General features: G+C 40.4%; 1 protein-coding gene across 3 annotated transcripts in view; it reads right to left on the reverse strand.

Moving 5' to 3' along the window:
• The window catches only part of GABRB3 (gamma-aminobutyric acid type A receptor subunit beta3), a 279,016-nt gene that overhangs the window by 84,062 nt on the left and 175,570 nt on the right, over positions 1–19,384 (reverse strand). For all 3 annotated transcript variants that reach the window (XM_075535698.1, XM_075535697.1, XM_075535696.1), the window contains exon 4: positions 12,240–12,460. In XM_075535698.1, the coding sequence (XP_075391813.1) occupies positions 12,240–12,460 (221 nt within the window). The remainder of the gene's footprint in view (positions 1–12,239; positions 12,461–19,384) is intronic.

Consider the following 19,384-nt stretch of genomic DNA (forward strand, 5'->3'; position numbering starts at 1 on the left):
AAGTCCACACTGCCAGGTTGCAGGAGGAGCATCCTAAGACAATTAGGCACAGATCCACTAGGTTTTGAGGGGCTGGGGGATCTTGGATTACCACAGTGGAGGCCAGCTAGGGTTTGACATTAGCCTCACCACTGTCTCAACTGGAGCTGGGATCATTTAGAGCCAGTACAAGGGCTTTATCTCAACACAGCCACAGCTTGCTGCTGTCTTGGAGCAGGGATTAAACCCCTCCAGCCTCACAGTCAGGGATCAGGACTCAGCTATATTGTTACTTTTGTTTCCCTAACCTCTCTATTCCCCCATGGTCTCAGTGGACTTAGGTTTTTTCTTTTTAATTTTTTTCTTCCCTTTTCTCTCACACACCACTGCTGACCTCCAGACCACTCCCCTTAGTCTAGGGCATTTACTCCTACCCTCCAACCAGCTGGGAGTGCTCCACTCTTTGAAGCATAACCTGGGCTGGGGAAAGCACACTTACCCTCCACCAGGGGAAATCCCACCCACCTTCTTCAGGGGAAATCCTCCCTGTGTGCCTTGGGGAGGTCTTATTCGTGCTCTGTGGTCCCATGTGACTGAGGGAACTTCCTCCCTCCTGATGTAGTGCCTCACATGGCATAAGGCAGCTTGACCAACACTCGCCAATGTTCCACACTGCTTCAGAAACCTCTGCCCAATCTCTGCAGTGATCTACCTGACCGAGGCAATTCCATACACCATTTTCAGTGCTCTACACCAAAGTGGGCAACCCACGAGCCTTCTGTGGAACTCCCACTACAGCGGGCATGCACCCACACCCTCTGTGGCACCCCAAGCTTCCGTGGGCCACAGCATCACAGATTCTTGTGAGATCACCCAGTATTGCACCATTCTCATGGGTCCACAAAACACAACCAGTGTCCCCTGAGAGGACCGTCCAACTTGCCTTCCAAATAACAGAATACTGGTGGACTAGGGAAAGAGTGAAGCCACAGGAGGATAAAATGGTAGACTAATTCCATAGTGAAATTAGCTGCAGGCAGTTTGAAGAAGCATTCCTACGAGTCTTCCAGAGAGAGCAGGTGCTCTTCGACTCCCTGGAAAATGGCACTGGGCTCCTCTAAAACCATGCAACGCAACAGTAATCAGCCCCAGTGAACTCAACAAAAAAAACAAACAAACCAGGAGATAAAAGGGTAATGTCAGAAGATGTCCTGAGCCTAACAATGTGTATAGAAGCAGACATTGATGTGCCACAGAAAGATTTTGAAGACTGCTGCTTGGAGTCATACGTGATATGATGGAAACAATACAGAAAAAAGATGAAATGATAGAGGCGATAGAGTCCATACACCAAAGGGAAATATAAGAGCTTAGGGATGAGATAACAAAAACCAGCAGCAGACTCATGAATTTTGCCAATTGACTGGAGGAGGCAGAGAACCACACCAGTGACCTAGCGGACATCCAAGCAGACTTTAATAAACAAGAACAAAGATCTAATAAGATCATCAGAGGAGCTGAAGAAAACATAAGAGCTATGTCTGATGCTATGAAGAGGAACAACATCACAATAATTGGATTCCCAGAGGAAGGCACAATAAAGACGTCATCTGCTACAATAGTAAGAGAATTCTGGAGGAAAACATCCCCAGCTTAATGAATGAAAACCAAGCAACCATTCAGGAAGCTGAAAGGACACCAGCTAGACTGAATCCCAAGAAGTCACCAAGGCACATAATAGTTAAACTATCCAACTTTGAGTAAAAGGGGAAAATCATAAGGGCACCTAGGGAAAAACAAGCAATCACATATAGTTTCCCAAATAAGAATATGCTCAGATCTATCAGCAGATACTATGAAGAAGAGGAGAGAATGGAATGATGTATTCCAAAAATTGAAGGAAATAATGCAAACCCTAGAACACTCTGCCCAGCCAAATTATCTATCAAGATAGATGGAGAAGAGTCTTCCCAGACAAGGAAAAACTCAAAGAATATGTTAGAATAAACCCAGCCCTACAAAAGATCCTTGCTGACCAAGGATGGGAAAAGAACAGCACTCACCAAGCATAAATAAGAGGCTACTAAGTAGAACAACCCCACCTAGAGGGCAACAAAGAGAAAACAGCCACCAAGATAGCATTGGCATAAAGGTGGAAAGAAGTCAAGAATGATACGCACACACACAAATGCACAGCACACTGATAAGAAAGGGAGGTAGGAAAACACCCAAAACAGAAGGTCCAAGATAACATCATAGAGTGCACAGATGGAGATAATAACCCTGAATATCAATGGATTGAACCTCAGGCATTAAAAGACAGGCCAGCAGACTGGGTTACAAAACACAACCTATCAATCTGCTGCATACAGGAGACACATCTCAAGGCTGCAGACAAAAATAGGCTGAGAATCAAAGACTGGAGAAAGGCATTCCAAGCAAATAGTAACTCAACAAAAGCAGGGGTTACAGTCCTAATCTCATATAAAATTGAGTCAAACTGCAAACCACAGAAAGAGATAAGGAGGGACACTATATAATGCTCATGGGAATGGTAGACAAAGAACCACTAACCATCTTGAACATATATTCACTGAACGAAAGACCCGCTGAATACGTCAACCAAACACCCCAAAAGATGAAAAAAGGAAAGAAATCACAGACTCAACAATTATAGTGGTGTACTTCAATACACTGCTCTCTGAGAAAGATAGATAACAGGGAAAGAAATTCAATGAGAAGGCTATAGATCTATACACTAGAATTAGACAATTTGATCTGATAGATATTTACAGAACTTTTCATCCAAATACAAAAATAAATTCACATATTTTTCAAGCCCACATGGCATGTATTTGAAGATAGACCACATGCTGGGGCATAAGATGGATCTAAATAAATTTAAGCACATTGATATCATACAGATTTCTCTCTCTGACTACTGTGCCATCAAGCTGGAAATCAACAAAATGCAGATGAAGCAAACAAGAGCAAACAATTTGAGGATGAATAACTTCTATTGTGAAAGGTGTACGTACTGGCACAGATCAGAGATGAAATTAGGAAATTTCTCGAAACCAACAAGAATGAGAACATGACATACCAAAACTTATGGGACACAACAGACAGTTATCAGAGATAGTTTCATAGCAATACATGCACATATGAAAAAGGAAGAGAGACTTATGACTGAGATGCTGCCAAAAATTTTCACCTAGAGCAGAGTCAGCAGGACAATCCTACTGGTAGCAAAAGAAAAGAAATAATAAAAATCAGGTGAGATTCAGGAGAGGAAAAATAAGAAAACTGGGAAAAATTAATGCTAAAAGTTGGTTCTTTGAAAGAATAAACAGAATTGACAGACCGCTGGCAAACCTAACCAATAAAAGGAGGGAGCAAATTTCAATAACAAGATGAGGGATAAAAGAGGGGACATTACAACAGACCCCAATAAAATAAAAAAGGTAAGCACACAGTACTATGAAGGACTGTACACCAACAAATTCAACAGCTTGGAAGACATGGACAAATTCTTGGAAAAACAATCCCTCCCCAGATTATCCCCAATGGACGTCAAGAACCTCAACAGACCCATAGCAAAAGATGAAAGAGACAAGTTTATCAAGGGATTACCAACAAAAAATTTCCTGAACCAGATGGCTTCACTGGAGAATTCTATCAAGCATTCAGGGAGGAACTTACACCAATCCTACACAAACTCTTCCAGAACATAGAAAAAGATGGCAAACTCCTGAATTCCTTCTATGAAGCTAGTATAACCCTTATATCAAAATCGGCAGAGGTCCCACTAGAATTGAGAACTACAGACCAATATCCTTAATGAACATCGATGCAAAAGTCCTTAACAAAATACTGGCCAAGAGAATACGAAACTATATAAAAGAAATAATTCACCATGACCAAGTGGAATTCATACCAGGGATGCAGGAATGGTTCAACATACAAAAGACCGTTGGTATCATTCCCCACATTGACATGAAAAACTAAAAGAACCACATGATAATATCAATAAATGCGGGGAAAGTATTTGACAATTTCCAACACTAATTCCTGTTTAACACAGTCAAAAAAGATAAGATTTGAAGGAAAATTCCTCAAGATAATACAAGCTACATATGAAAAACCAATAGCCAACGTGGTAGTCAATGGAGAAAGATGAACACAATCCCACTGAAAAAGGGGACCAGACAAGGATGCCCCTTGTCCCCACTCTTATTTAACATCATACTGGAGGTTTTAGCTATAGCATAAGGCAAAGAAAAGACATCAAAGGTATGCACCTGGGGAAGGAAGAGGTGAAATTATCGTTATTCACAGATGATATGATTTTATATATGGGAAATCCCAAAATCTCCACAAGGGGAATACAGGAAGCAATAGAGGAATATGGCAGAGTGGAAGGATACAAGATCAACAAACATAAATTTATCAGACGGCTATACACATTGGATAAGACCACAGAAGAGATTTAAAAGGTTGTACCCTTTACAATTGCCAAGCTCAAATTGAAATATCTAGGGATATACCTGACTAAAGGAACAAAAGATTTATATGAGGAAAACGACAGAGCACTATTACAAGAAACCAAGAGTGATCTCAACAAATGGAAGAATAGCCCATGCTTGTGGATTGGAAGACTCAATATAGTAAAGATGTCAGTTCTGCCCAAGGCAGTATATAAGTTTAATGGAATCCCGATACAATTACACCCATTTTTCTTCAAAGAACTGGAAAAAAACTGATTTCCAACCTCATATGGAGTGGGAAGAAGCCAAGTATTAGCAGAGAACTCCTCAAGAAGAAGGACACAGTGGGAGAGCTTGCTTTACCTGACTTTAACACATATTCCACAGCCACAGTGGTCAAAGTCACATGGTATTGGTGACAGATACTCAGACCAATGGAAAAGAACTGAAACCCAGAAATAAAATCATCAGCATGCAGACAACTGATCTTTGATAAGCTCCTCCTCCCCCCAAAAAACACCCTCAAAGATAGCCCAATTCAAAAAATCAGAAAGCAACAAGGATTGGAGGGGATGTGGTGAGATAGGAACTCTCATCCACTGCTGGTGGACCTGTAAGTATGTACAGCAACAATGGAAATAGATTTGGCGATATCTAAAACTGATGGAAATTGAGCTACCATATGACCCAGCAATCCCCCTACCTAGCACATGCCTAGAAGAGACATGAAACAAACCACAGCCAGACATCTGTACTCTAAAGTTTATTGTGGCACACTTCACAATTGCAAGGAGTTGGAAACAATCCAAATTTCCATCAACAGATGAATGGATTAAAAACTAGTGTTTACATACAATGGAGTACTATGCAGTGCTAAAAAAGCAGTGATGAACACATGAAGCACATTTCCACATGGGAAGAACTGGAGGAAATTATGCTAAGTAAGGTAAGCCAAGCACAAAAGGACAAATACAACAGGAATCTGCTGGGGTAAGATTTTAAAAAAACGCAAAAGGGTCATCGGGAAAAACTGCTGTATATAAACATTCCTAGGGTGAGGTCCAGGTAGTATGGCAGGGGCCAGACCAAAACCAGGGGAACATATGATAGCCAACTAAAAAGGAGTGGGGAAAAGGAAAAAAGAAAAAAGAAATGGGTAGTGGGGGAACAGGGCCCTAGCCCACCCAAGGGGAGGGTATTGTTTATATCTCCACAGGGAAAGATGGACTAGACTTCAACCTGGTGCTCCAAGATGTGAATTAACATACCAGCATGAATCTGGGAACCAGTACAGAGGTCTGAAAGGCTGGCCCCAATCCCAACTATGTGGACAGGTGCCCCTACCCCCAGAAGAATTTACTTCAGAGGATAGCACTGAAGCTACAGCTCAGAGAGAGGGACATGTCTAATCAGAGCACATGGGGGCAAATGAAGGGGGAGGAAGAGATTGGAACACACTCTGGCCCACCAACCCCAGAGGATGATATCCCTGTTCAGAGGAGTAAATGCACAGAGAAGACCATATGACTGGCCCCACTATGAAACATGAAATCCCTCACTGACCCATAGCCCTACAGAGGACAACACTGGAGACAGTGTGGGAATTGTGCCTGATCTGACCCCACCACACCAAGGCAAAACACTAAGGGTGTGCAACAGAATAGCAAGGGGAGTAGAACATGGAAGTCCTGAAGGAGTACTAAAAATAGACTTTGGAGCCAGGGCATGGAACCCCATCAGTCTTGACCAGAAAACACTCCTAAAGGTCAACAAACAGACCTTGAACTATTTACAGACTTCTTTTTCTTCTTTCTGTCATTGGTTTTTTTGTTGTTGTTATTGTTGTTTTGTTTTCTTTTGTTGCTTTGTTTTGCTTTGTCTTGTTTTGTGCATATTATTATCTCTGCAGGTCTATCTAGATTAGATAGATTGGATAAACAATCTGGAGGAGAAAACAAAGGGACCGATTTCTGAAGGGACATGGGAGAGGGGAATGTGGGGGGAAGGAAGTGGTGTTAACCAACCCAGGGACAAAGGAACAACAAATGATCCAACATCAGTGGCGAGGAGGGTATAAGGGGCCTGGTAGGGATTTATTAAGGGCAATGTAACAGAGAGGAATTACTGAAACCCAAATGAAGTCTGAGCATGATAGTGGGACAAGAGAAAAGTAAAAGGAAATAGAGGAAAGAACTAGGAGTCAAAGGGCATTTATAGAGATCTAAATACAAGCATGTACACATGTAAATATATTTATATATGATGATAGGGAAATAGATCTATGTGCATATATTTATAGGTTTAGTATTAAGGTAGCAGATAGACATTGGGCCTCCACTCAAGGACTCCCTCAATGCAAGAACACTTTATTCTATTAAAGTGGCATTCCATGATGCTCACCTTCCTGACACTATTGCTAAAGACAAATGGGGGAATAAGCAAATATGGTGAAGAAAGCTGACGGTTCCCAGCTATCAAAAGATATAGCGTCTGGGGTCTTATAGGCTTGAAATAAGCGGCCATCTAGCTCAGAAGCAACAAAGCCCACATGGAAGAAGCACACTAACCTGTGTGATCACAAGGTATGAAGGGAGCAGGTATCAGGCATCAAAGAACAAAAAAAATCATATCATTGGAAATGAATGGGAGTGCGGAGTACATCTGTAGGCAACTGAACATCTCCGTACAGTTGAGTCACGGGGAGAAGACAAGCCAGTCAGAGTGAAGTGTAGCAAGAATGAAGCCTACAACTTTCCTCTAGTTTTAAATGCCTCCCTTCCCACCCTCCACTATCATGATCCCAATTCTACCTTACAAATCCGGCTAGACCAGAGAATTTACACTGGTACAGATAGGAATTGGAAACACAGGGAATCCAGGACAGATGAACCCTTCAGGTCCTGTGGTGAGAGTGGCAATACCAGGAGGGTGGAGGGAATGTGGGGTAGAAAGGGGGAACAAATTATAAGGATCTACATATAACCCCCTCCCTGGGGGGTGGACAACAGAAAAGTGGGGGAAGGGAGACATGGTACAGTATAAGGTATGACAAAATAATAATAATTTATCAATTATTATTGAGGGGAAAAAATGAGCTGATACCAAGGGCTCAAGTACCAATCAAATGTTTTGAGAATGCTGAGGGCAATAAATGTACAAATGCGCTTGACAAAATGGATGTATGTATGGATTGTGATAAGAGTTGTATTAGCCCACAATAAAGTGATTTTTTGGAAAAGACATAAAGTGAACAATAGATAAATGAAGTAAGACAAGAAAATGATGATGATCCCACTTTCTCATGGATGGACAGTGGACATCTTCAGACCAAAGTCATGGACAACACGATGGCTGTGAGGGAACACTTCAGATAGGAAAGCTTGGGAACCTTGTAGTTTTCCAAGGTCTTCCTAGTTCCTAATTAGGTTTAGTGCCCAGAAGAGTTTTCAACGAACTCAAATTTTATTTTAGGATGGTATCTAGCACATTTCTCCTATCACACAGTTACCTGGGCTTGCAAAGGAGCCCTATTTAATTTCTCACCCAGCTAAGATGATAAAATACAAGTTAATGTTAGCTCAAGTTTCAAGCTCAAAAAAGAGAAAAATTATTCATGACTTCAAATGACCATTTTTTCTAAAATGTCTGCGAGCAGTCATTGATTGTGCAGCAGCATCAGTGTTATGGCTTCCCAGAATGAGGCTGAAGTGGTATATGAATCTACATGATAGCCAGTGATCTTCCCTCTCCTAAAGGCAGGAAAAGCCCTCATCAGTTCTGTGATTTCATGGATTAGGCGTAAACAAACATACAGAAGGAGCCCAGAGGACATGGGTGTTAACTGATTCATATAGACTATTGCTGAATGCACAGTGGGGCCAATTTCAGCATTTCTCAACTACTAGATTTCTGAATGAGAAGGGTTGAAATTTAATTCTATAGCTGAAAACTTCCCTTAAGCATATAGCTTGAAATGTTATGTTCTCTAGCTGAAAATTTCCGTATCAAAAATTAAACCATAACTCACAGAGATAACAGTCATGTAGCAGTCCATCAGCAGGAATGTTATTCTCCTGGGAAGGACTTCTATCTGAAGCCCAAGTGAGGGAGCAGCAAAAACCCTACTTTCCCCCAGGCGTCCGACCATATGGATTCTTACCCATTGTGCTCACAGCTATGACAGGTTTACTTGAGGAGCTTTGAGAGTCACTGGAAATGCCATAGAACTCATCAAAAAGATACAATGAATGGTGGGATTCAAAGAATCTAGCAAATGGTTCACTGCTCTAATGATCATTTAAGTATTAAAGAAATATAAAAACGTAGTCTATTATTTCATACAGTTAAGACTTGAGAACTACACGAAACTATATTATGTTATGAAAGTTCAAAATATTAATAAAAATATTAAATACTACCCAAACAAAAAAAACCCAATAAAACTGTTATTTAAGATATTTCCATATTGCTTCTTGATCAGCGTCCTCACTTGCAATATTTTTCACTTTTATCTGAGTAGCATCAGCTGTATGATAGACCCTTAGGAAAGGAGGTAGGTCAATTAGACAATAGTCATCGTGTTTCCTATATTACAATGAATTAGGCGACTTCCTCTCTCAGAACATCTTATGTTCATCTTTGAAAAACCGCTTTCTGAGTCTGCTGAAATCAAGCGATTGTTCTGAAAATATATTTTGCACTCTGAACACTTTCAAGCACTGCATAATTTACTCATAATATCTCTTGGGAAATGAATGACGGTGTGTCCCTCTCTGGTTGTATAATCCTTTTTCTCTTTACGTTATGTTTGTTGATTGAAGTAACCAATGCAAAGAAATAAAAATGTAGTATTTCATTAAAAGTATAAAAAGTTTTATGAAACAAGTAAATAAATATTATAAGCATGGCTTTGTGTAATTTTTATACATATGGATGGAATGAACATTAATATAGGCACTTAGAATACACTGTTGCATAGATGAACATTAAAAAGGAATAACAAATGCGAATTTGTGATTTCTAAATTGGGTGGCTTCCCAGGCACCTACTTTAGAGAAAACCTTGTTTATAAGTGACATTTTAACAATTGGTTTGCTGAACTCAACCATAAATTATGTATTGGTTCTACAGGATTGGTGCAGACCAGTTAAGTCCCACCACCTGATACAACTTATTTTGGGGGCTACCCACTGGCCCACTGGCTTACTGTATCACTAGTGTGACCAATCACACTTTATATTTTATCAAAAGCCCACTACATAGAGCACAGGTAGCAAACGGAACATATATAAATAGTACTTAAGTATAGTGCTAAATATATGTATACATGAACATAATAAAAGTATTGATATTTTAAATTACTAGTGTACTTTTCATTTGAAATTTTCAATTAGATCTTTTTTCAATATAGGTATATGTTTAAAAATCTAAGATGTGATTTGATTGTGTAGCATGCATGTACAGAATGTAGAATGATTGTTAGAGATTTTTTTGTTTTAACATTCCATAAAGATCTGAATAATTGTTTTTAAAATAGGAGGTTCTAAATAGAGACCTAAGGTGTATATTGGTACTAAATTTGAGTTTAGTTACTCATTTATAAATCTTTTCCTATTGAAAGGCTGTTTGAAATGCATAATGGATATAGATTTGACTAGAGTTTTTGTTTTTTTTGGTTATTGCACAAATTTGTTACTGAGCACTTTCTATGGCTTATTACTAGATTATTACTTTAATTTTATATGTAATTTTATTATTAAGAATATTAATAAAAGATAGATTCCATCTATCCATTCATTAATCTACTTTTCCTCCTTATTGGTTTTCCTTAACCTTACTTGATATATGATGCTAAATCCAACAATTCTAAATGAAATTTGGAAAATCACTATAGTGTTTTCATATATATTGTATAATTGGATCCTAGTAGATTTATCATTTGAGGTGTTTTTTCAATTTTAATTAATTTGTTAAGATGTTTTATTGGAATATAGTCCTTATATTGACTACTTCAGCCATATTAAGATAAGAATAGTTATGTAATCATCACCAAAATCAATTTCAGGACACTTTTTTCTTTCTCATACTCATTGTTAGCTACTCATTTTCCCCCACCTTCACCTGCCATGCCCCTAAGTAATTATTAATCCAGTTACTGTCTCTATGAATTTACCTATCCTGGATTTTATATACAGGAAATTATACAAAACACAAACAGGAAGCAAACAGACAAAAGGAATAAACAAAACAGCGGAAAACCTCAACCCAAAAGAAAGCAGAAAATACTAAAAACTGAAAGCTTTAAAAACAGTCAAAATGAAGATCAAACATGGGGTTACATTTCAACCTCATTACATCTCCAATAATTGACTTCGCAATCCTGAGACAAACAAATGCATTCTGCTTCTGCTAAGAAAATAAGGAATGAAAAATTGAAAATGGAGCAAACCCCAAAGTCACAAAATCCTACCTCGGTTTTTCTTTATATATGCTTCTTTTTGGATAGTCCCCTACTTCATTCCCACATATGCACACATTCGCACACTCATACAGGTGGCTTTCGTTTGTTCTTATTTTTCCTCTTGCAGATGGGCATGGTCCCTCATTTCTTTTCCACAACACTTCTAGCGGAACGTGTCTAAATCTGAAATACTTTTCATAATCTTCAGCTTAACAATCATCTCTCTCATTTCCAGGCAAGATATAAAATGCTGAAAGTGTCCCAGAGAAACATTAGACTGGATTCTTGTAAAATATCAGACTTTGATAGACATATATTACTTTTTTTCTTGTACATAAAAAAGTTTGATTTTGCTAAAATTCCTAGTCTCACTCTATACTATCATTTTGAGAAAGTCACTTAATATTTTCTATTTAAAGCAATGGTAAATAGTCCTATTACTTGTCTGGAGGGCCTAAAAGAATAGTCTGAATTTCAATACATAGTGTTGTTATGATTTTACATATAACTTTTGACATACAGAAATTCACAATATATCTAGAAGAAAATATTTCCCCAAGCTATCTATATATGCCTCGCTCACCACTGGGGCTACTTGCTAGTCAGGCAGCAGATCAAGATAAACACCCAAACACAATGCTATTCTAAAACAAACACAATGAGTGCAACAAACAATTTAAAAGAAAGAAGAAGGTCATTTAAAAATTGTATCATTCAGCAAGAGTGATATTCCAAGTAACCACGGTGGAGATTGAGATGTCCAGGATAGAGAAAAGCTCATGACAAAAGCCTGCTCCTCCGGCCTCAGGGCAGCAGTCTAGGTTCCTACCCATGTAATAGGTGATCAGAGTGAGAGAGGTTATCAGCAGACAGTCTCACATTTATTTCATTAATCCCACCCACAATCAGTGGTCCTATCCTCTACAAGACTCTTTCAAGAGTTCAACTCTATCTGCATAACTGTCTCCGCCCCATTCCCCTTATTATTCAATAGCTTCGAAGAGCATTATTGAAAACTTGTGCAGTGTCAGGAAAGTGCAATTACAGGCTTTCTGTACAGGAACCTCACCCTGAGAGAATCCGTGTTCTTAGATAAAGCAACTCAATTAGAAAAATTCAGTTCATGAAGACTGGTTTGCAATGGCTAAAAATACTACTTATAGTAACAGTAATGTTATATCTATAAATAGTATATTTATATATATATATTTTAAAGTACACAGTGTCACTCAGATGTTCTCTGATTAGTTTGCAGACATGATCTAACTCAATCGTCTCTGTGAGAAATGCATGACCATGGGTAGCAGGCCTACCTGAGCCCATACAACACTGTCCCGTCAGGGTGCAGGCGGATCATGCGGTTCTTCACTGTTACCCCATGCACGAATGACTTTTTGTCATTTAAAAAGTATGTGTCAGGCACCCAGAGCTGGTCAGCCACTCGATTGTCCAGCGTGAGGTTAAGAGGAATTCCCGAATATGCGAGTCTCTTGTCTCTCCAGTACTGTTGGAAATACATGGTTAAGGTGTAGTCCTGGGAAGAGAGAAAGAAAAAAGAAGAAAGAAACAAAAATATCAATGTGTGCTCAGCTACCGGTATGACCCCGTCATGGTTTTCCAATGCAAATTCCAATAGGAGTCCTTCAGTCAATTCCCAGAAGAGGCAGAGGCCATTCATAAGCAAGGCTGGATGTAGTTATGACATTCCTTTGAATACACACCAGCATCTGTAAGTCTGATTGGGTACATGTAAATTTTGTAATTTAGTTGGGTCGAAACAAGACTGGATAAACTTTCATTTAAGAGAATACTACATAGAGTAAGTGCAGAACAAACATCATGTCCTAGTCAAGCAAGCATGTCCATCAACTCCCCAAGACAGCGAAGCTCTTGCCGCAAACTCCTCTCCCTCTTGGCCATTTAAGTCACTTCCTTCTCCTTCGACCCTCTAGAGGGTTATAACTAAGTATCAGGGGTGAGCAATAGCTTGCAGGGCCGCTATACACCGTCCTTCAGTTTCTCTTCTTTCATCTTTCCTCATGCCATACCCACATGGACCAGGCTATTGTGTCACCCCGAGATGACAGCATCACTATGGTTAAACGGGGAGCTTGAGAGGAAAAAGTTGGCTGGGAAAGGGGGAGTCAGCTGTCTTGTCTTAACTGCACTAGATATTTCCAAGGAGCTTTATCCCTTCGCCACCCACCCAACAAAAACAAGTAAACCTCTAAGAAGGTGGTGTGTGTGTGTGTGTGTGTGTGTGTGTGTGTGTGTGTGTGTGTGTGTGTCCCTTTCCAAATAGTCCATGCCGAGACAGTGGAGAAATGCTAAAGTGGAGCCTGGGCCTTAAACAAAATGAAAGACATTTGAAAAACCTAGCAGGTGTCACACAGAACTTGCACATTGTCACAGTTTCAGGAGAGTATTTCCAAAATACTTTCAGTTGGAGATGTTGGAGATAGGCACAGAGAAAGATGGCAAATCCATCCTTTAACCTTTCCAGAATATAGGTGTTCTAACATTTCACTTAGAAACTGGTCACTGCTACTGGGAAACTCATAGTTTCTTTAATTACATAGTGGGTTTGTATTACTGCTCTGAACAATCTGGAACAGAGAAACTGTAAAATGACCAAGAGCAGAGACAGGCACAACCTTCCAATGCTTTTAGGCATGAAGAGATGACAAAATCAATATATGTAAAACGATGTATGTATCACAAGGCCACAGACAAAAGGTATTTGAAATGTGAGATTTGTACATATTGCTGGGTTGACAATTAGATTTTGTGTCAACAGGGTGGCTGGGACAAGATTCTCAGCAGTTTGATCCTGTCCCAAGATAGGATCTAACAATGTAATGAACCCCGAGAATAGCCAGCTGTTGAGGTGTCGTGCACCACTTGATTGGGTCACCGCCCTGAGGCAAGTGGCAGAAAGTCTTCTCAAGGGTCTCCCTGCTCATTTTTAAGCAGACCCTGTAGGAAAGCTTGCTCCTTTTGCTAAGTCTGGATCCTGAGTGTGGTTCATCAACCTCCTGCCATATTTCCTGTTCACCCCAGGAGCCATCATCAGACTTCCGGCTTTGGATTCATTCAGTTCTGTGATCATCAACCTATGGTTTTCCCACTTTGTCTTCTTGCTTCCTGATTTATGAGCCCCTAATGCTACATAAGTCAGAAGACACCTCTAGCTTAATACCAGATTTACAGATGTACAATACTGGACTCACTTGCTTCTACAAATGTGTCAACAACCTTCTTAGTTTTTGTCTCTTTATACATATATAAATATCACTGGTTTTACTTTGTTAGAGAACCCAGTCTAACTCCCCAGTGTTACATGATCTGGGAATCTATAGAGTCTCAATCAGATAAAGAAAAATAATTTGAGCACATGAAGAAAATATAAAAACAGTTTCCATGTTCTTCCATAGGCAGAGCTCTGTGGCTACTGCTTACTACCTGTCTGGGCCCCACTCCACACTTTCCAATGAAATATTTTAGTAGAATAGGTGCTATGTCAGATAGACATTGGTTAGCTAGATATGAAATAGGGAGAAAACAGGAAAAAAAACCTTCAGGAGAGTATTGATTTTAATGCATTTACGGGAATGCCTCAAATTCCAATTGCCAGTTGAATAGCCAATGAAAGCCATCAAGGATTTTTTGTAGCATATGTGAGAAAGATAACGTTTTAAAATGGACAAGAAGGAAGATAAAAAAAAGTGTAAGGCAAGTGGTCAGTATCTCCGAGTGGATCATAAAGTAGGACATATAGCCTGGGCCCATATTGGAAGGGTTATTGAAATATAACAGAAAAAAATCAGACAAAATGTACAGCATCACCATGAACATGGATCTTCAAAGGGCAAAACCACACTCTCTTTGCATTATCATTATGTTTCCATAATGTAAACAACAACAATAACAAAAAGGTGCCACAAAGTCAATTTGACTCATGAAAACCCTGTGTGTCAGAGTAGTACTGGGGTGACTTGGATAAATTGGAATTAGAAGGAAATTAGGGGAAAATTAGTCATAGAGGGAAAAACAACTAGTATTTAATCCTGACTGTTTCAACTCCGTCTTTCAGGGCTGGGGCAGAAATAGCCCAACAAGGACACACATCTGTACCCTTTTTCTTTGCCTTTGCTGAAATGAGCAGATTATGGGAACAGCACAATAAAATGCTTCAAACTGTGATTTTACTGTTCAGGGAGGCTGTGATGTCACCGCTCTGTGTAATAACGATGACAGGACAGTAGTGGTCCAGTTGCCGTATTATTACCTTTCGCATGTGAGCCTTAGGTTCGATTGTCTGCCAATGGCACTTCTGTACAGTCACCACCTGTCTGTCAGTGAAGGCTTGGGTGCTGGGATAATACTGATTGAGTCTCCGTGGTGCTTCTTGATAAGACAAACTAGGAGGAGAGGCCTGGTAATCTGATTCTAAATTTCAACCAACAGAAACCCTGTGTATGTAGTGCCACACCTGAAGTACTACGACAGCACCAATAATAATGTATCACAGTAAACTCACTGTCACTCAGTAAATGCTGACTCATATAGAGATCCCCTATAGGTTTCTGAAACTGGAATTGTGTATGGAAGCAGATAGCCCAGTCTTTCTTCCATGGAACTGCTGATGGGTTTGAACTATTGGCCATGCAGATCACAGCCCAATACATAACCATTATACCACCGGGGTTCCATATAATAATGATAGAGGTAACTATTTCTGATACCATACTGTGCCAAGACCTCAGCCTGTACTTCGCCCCATTTAAAGATATGGCAGCTGTTATCAGTTATTATTCTCAAAGCAAGTTCATAAACTTTCACTATATCAAAACTTAAAAATGTGCACTGTGGTATTAGAAATTCAGTTAGTACCTTCCAGAGCCCACCTCTCAACCTGGAATCTCTAAAGGGTGGAAAACTTAACAATTCAGTTAATAAAGAGAGTATCAGGTAAAACAAGGTAACTGGGGGGCGGGGTCAGAAATTTAAAAAAAATACAAAAATATGACACTGCCACACTTGCATCCATTTAAACAACACAGCCACCATGGACAAGTGTGCTTTAACAGTGCTGTCCCCCCACCCGCACCCTAGGAGATTGCAGAAGAAAACTTTATTTTACATTGGAGTGGTAAACAGAGCACAATGATAAAAGGGTAGCCACAGCATGTGAATACAGGTGTGATACATTCAAATGTTAAGCCAAGTCTCAGAAATAGATGGCCATGAATATTGGTGGGGTGCAGGCTGGGGTCATTGGCATTCCCATGAAAAGGGTGATATAGCGTAAAGCTCGAGACAGACTGAGGTTATATAGGTGTACAGATCCATGCTGGAATGAAAATTGGTCAGGATTTGAGAAAGGGGACTCAAAAGTAAGAAGAGGAGCTGTCCCAGAGCAGCTAGATCGGGGCCCGCAGTAGCACTTGGAGGGCATTGACTAAGAAGAAAGGCCCTGGGAATGCAGTGTAGACAACAACATTCCATAGGAAGTGATTACTATCAATATATGCTCTCTCATACCTCCAGGTAATTTGGTTGGTTAAACTCCAAGTTCCCATACTGCACAAAGGAATTTCTATGCATTCGGTCATTCCAAATATATATACATATTTAAGTGTAAAAGGGTGGCATGCAGAGTTGAGTTAGATGCAATATATGGTCTCAAGCCCTGGCTGTTGAGCAGAGGAAATTACATTCATTACCCAAAATTCAAAAGCAATCTGGATTAGGGGCTATACTCAAATGAGAGGATAGAGATGCTACAATAGAAGCTATTTTACATAGGATGACCAGTAAAGACTTACTGGGGTGGGGTGTGGGGAGGGGAACCCCTTTCTGTCTTTCTTTTTTTCTTTCTTTCTAATAAACCTTACAGAAAAGTGGAGTAGAAGCTTTACAGGTCAGTGGATCTAATCAGCACATCTCTCCACAGAAGCTGGTGACAGTCACTGAGATCGCTTATCTTTAAGCAACAGTGCTAGATGAAAGAGTCAGAGCACATGACTCCTGGCTGCCTTCTTCCTGGGTTTAGGCTGTTATGGGCCATTGAGTCGGTTCTGACTGATAGCAACCCTATGTACAATGGAAGGAAACACCCCCCTGGTCCTTCCCATCCACACAAATGTTCCTATGTTTGAGTCCATAGTTACTGCCACTTTTTTGCCATCTTCGTTTTTTTCCCGCCCCTCTCTACCAAGCATTTCCAGGGACTGGTCTCTCCTGATCACAAGTCTAAAGGATGTGAGACTAAGCACCTTGTTTCTCATAAGCATTCTGGCTGTTCTTCTACCAAGGCAGATGTCTCTGTGCTTATCACAGTCCCTGGTGCGTTCCTGGGGTGGTCGGCCCTAAATGCAGTCACAGAGGGAAACTCCACAGGAAAGGGCAGGAGACAGGGCAGTGCCATTGAAATGGCATTTCTCAAAGGAGGGAAGGGCATATGAAATCTAGGGTCATGGAAATTAGAAGTAAGTAGTGACTTCATGGTGATAGCAATCACATTCCCACTGATTGTGCCTTTGTGAGACCTTCATGGGCTGACTCTCATTTCTTTTCTTTGGGTGCCATGACCCACATGGGGACAAGGATGGGTGGTGGGGGGCCAGTTCCTTCAAATTCACCGAGAGCACTTGGTGAATTTCCAAAGACACTAAGAAACTCTATCAAGCTAGGGGACCTTCTAGGGGTTACTCATATCCCACCCCCAACATTTACAGGGGAGATGAAGCACTCCTAGAGAGATGGGTCCAAGAAAATCTTCATGCGCAGTAGGGGTTGAGAGAAGAAGAGGTATGAGAAGGCAGAGAGGAGTGTGAGAGAAGAGAGGTGTCGGAGTGAACAGTGGTGCCAGGGAACAGCTGGCAGGAGCTGAGGGGGAGCAGTCAGAGAGAAGAGATGGTGTGAAGGAAGGGGCACCCAGAAGAAGGAACACTTTAGGGGGTTCAGTGGGTAGGAGGCGGTGAGGCCCTGTGAGCTCTTATTGGGCAACAGTCCCTGGTAACCTGGAACTGGGTAGGGGAATTAATCTAAGTAGCACCTGTGGGAGAGACGGGCTGTCTCCTGGAACTGATTCTTGGTTGCTGCAGAGAACTGCTCAGCCAGAAATCGGCCCTTCCCCAAGGTTGGAGCACTGCAAATGGACTAGATAAACCCCCCTCTTCATTCCACCCGTCTTCATTGTGATTCAGAATTTAGTCTGACAAACGTTGATTTTGAATACTACACTTTGGGGTAAGGTTTAAAATGTGCAGTAGCTCAAGTTTTTTAAAATATGTTTTCAGTGTGCTTGTTAGCAGGAGTTTTTTCAATCTTGGCTCCCTGAGAATGTTCAGCTTTTCTTATGGTGCAGATCGAGCCTTGTTTTGTGAATTGTCCACATATTTCTTTATACAGTCCTTGTTGCCAGTCCTCCACCAACTCTATTATAGAGTCACTTAGTAGTCTGACCCTCGTCCTGGTCAGGGAAGGTAGAGGGTGGCTTCTTGTGTGGAGAAAATTATGCTCAGAATCTCAAATAACCTGGCTTGGGTTTTTATCTCAGGTCACAAAGGGGCCACCGGAGGGTTACTTACCTACCACTCAGACACGCACAAAGACCTTTGGAGTCGTGACTCCACCAGATTTATAAGTATCTGGGACTACTGCCCAGGTGATGGAATCAACAGGTATCGCGGAGATGACTGGGACACACAAAAGTCCCACTTTACACTGTAGACTCAAAGATTGGGATTCACTGGAGAGAATTCAGGCAGTGTGACAGAAAACCCAGGTGTGACCTCACCCAGAATTCCCCAATCCATTGAACAGTGGGATTCCATGGGGTATAATGTATAAATATGAGTAATTTTTACAATCAGAATGGTAGTTCATCCAAATTATTGAACAAGATCAAGATCTTTAATCTCTGTATATGTCTATGACTATACAATTACATATATCTACCCACACATATGTGTGTATCTGCATCTGTGAAAGGAGGCTTCAAAAGTTCATAAAAAATCCATAATCTTTAAATTCCATCTTCCCACAACCTTTTTTAAACCTATGAATGTATTGAAGATACTTGTCCCTACTGTGCCGAATGATTTCTTCCCAAGTCTTCCTCATTTTCCTTGAGCGAGAGATGGAAAGTAATATGAAGAAATATATACCTCTCTCTATATATAAGAAGAATAGGTCGACTATGTATGAAATTTCTCTCTCCCTCTCCTCTTTCTCTCTCACACACACATGTGTGTGGGCACGTGACAAGATTCATGTTCTTACGCGATTTCGATGGTTTGAACTATGTGAAAGCAATACTAGTGGGTGGAGTTCCAATCATTTGTAAATAGCATGTTTAGGACTTGGGACAAGTTTTCCCACTGAAATGGGTGACAAAGTTTTTGCTAGGTTTTGCCTCAGATAACCAAACTCTATTTCACTCACTATTGAG

The sequence above is a fragment of the Tenrec ecaudatus genome, chromosome 17, assembly GCF_050624435.1.
Source record: "Tenrec ecaudatus isolate mTenEca1 chromosome 17, mTenEca1.hap1, whole genome shotgun sequence".
NCBI lineage: Eukaryota > Metazoa > Chordata > Mammalia > Afrosoricida > Tenrecidae > Tenrec > Tenrec ecaudatus.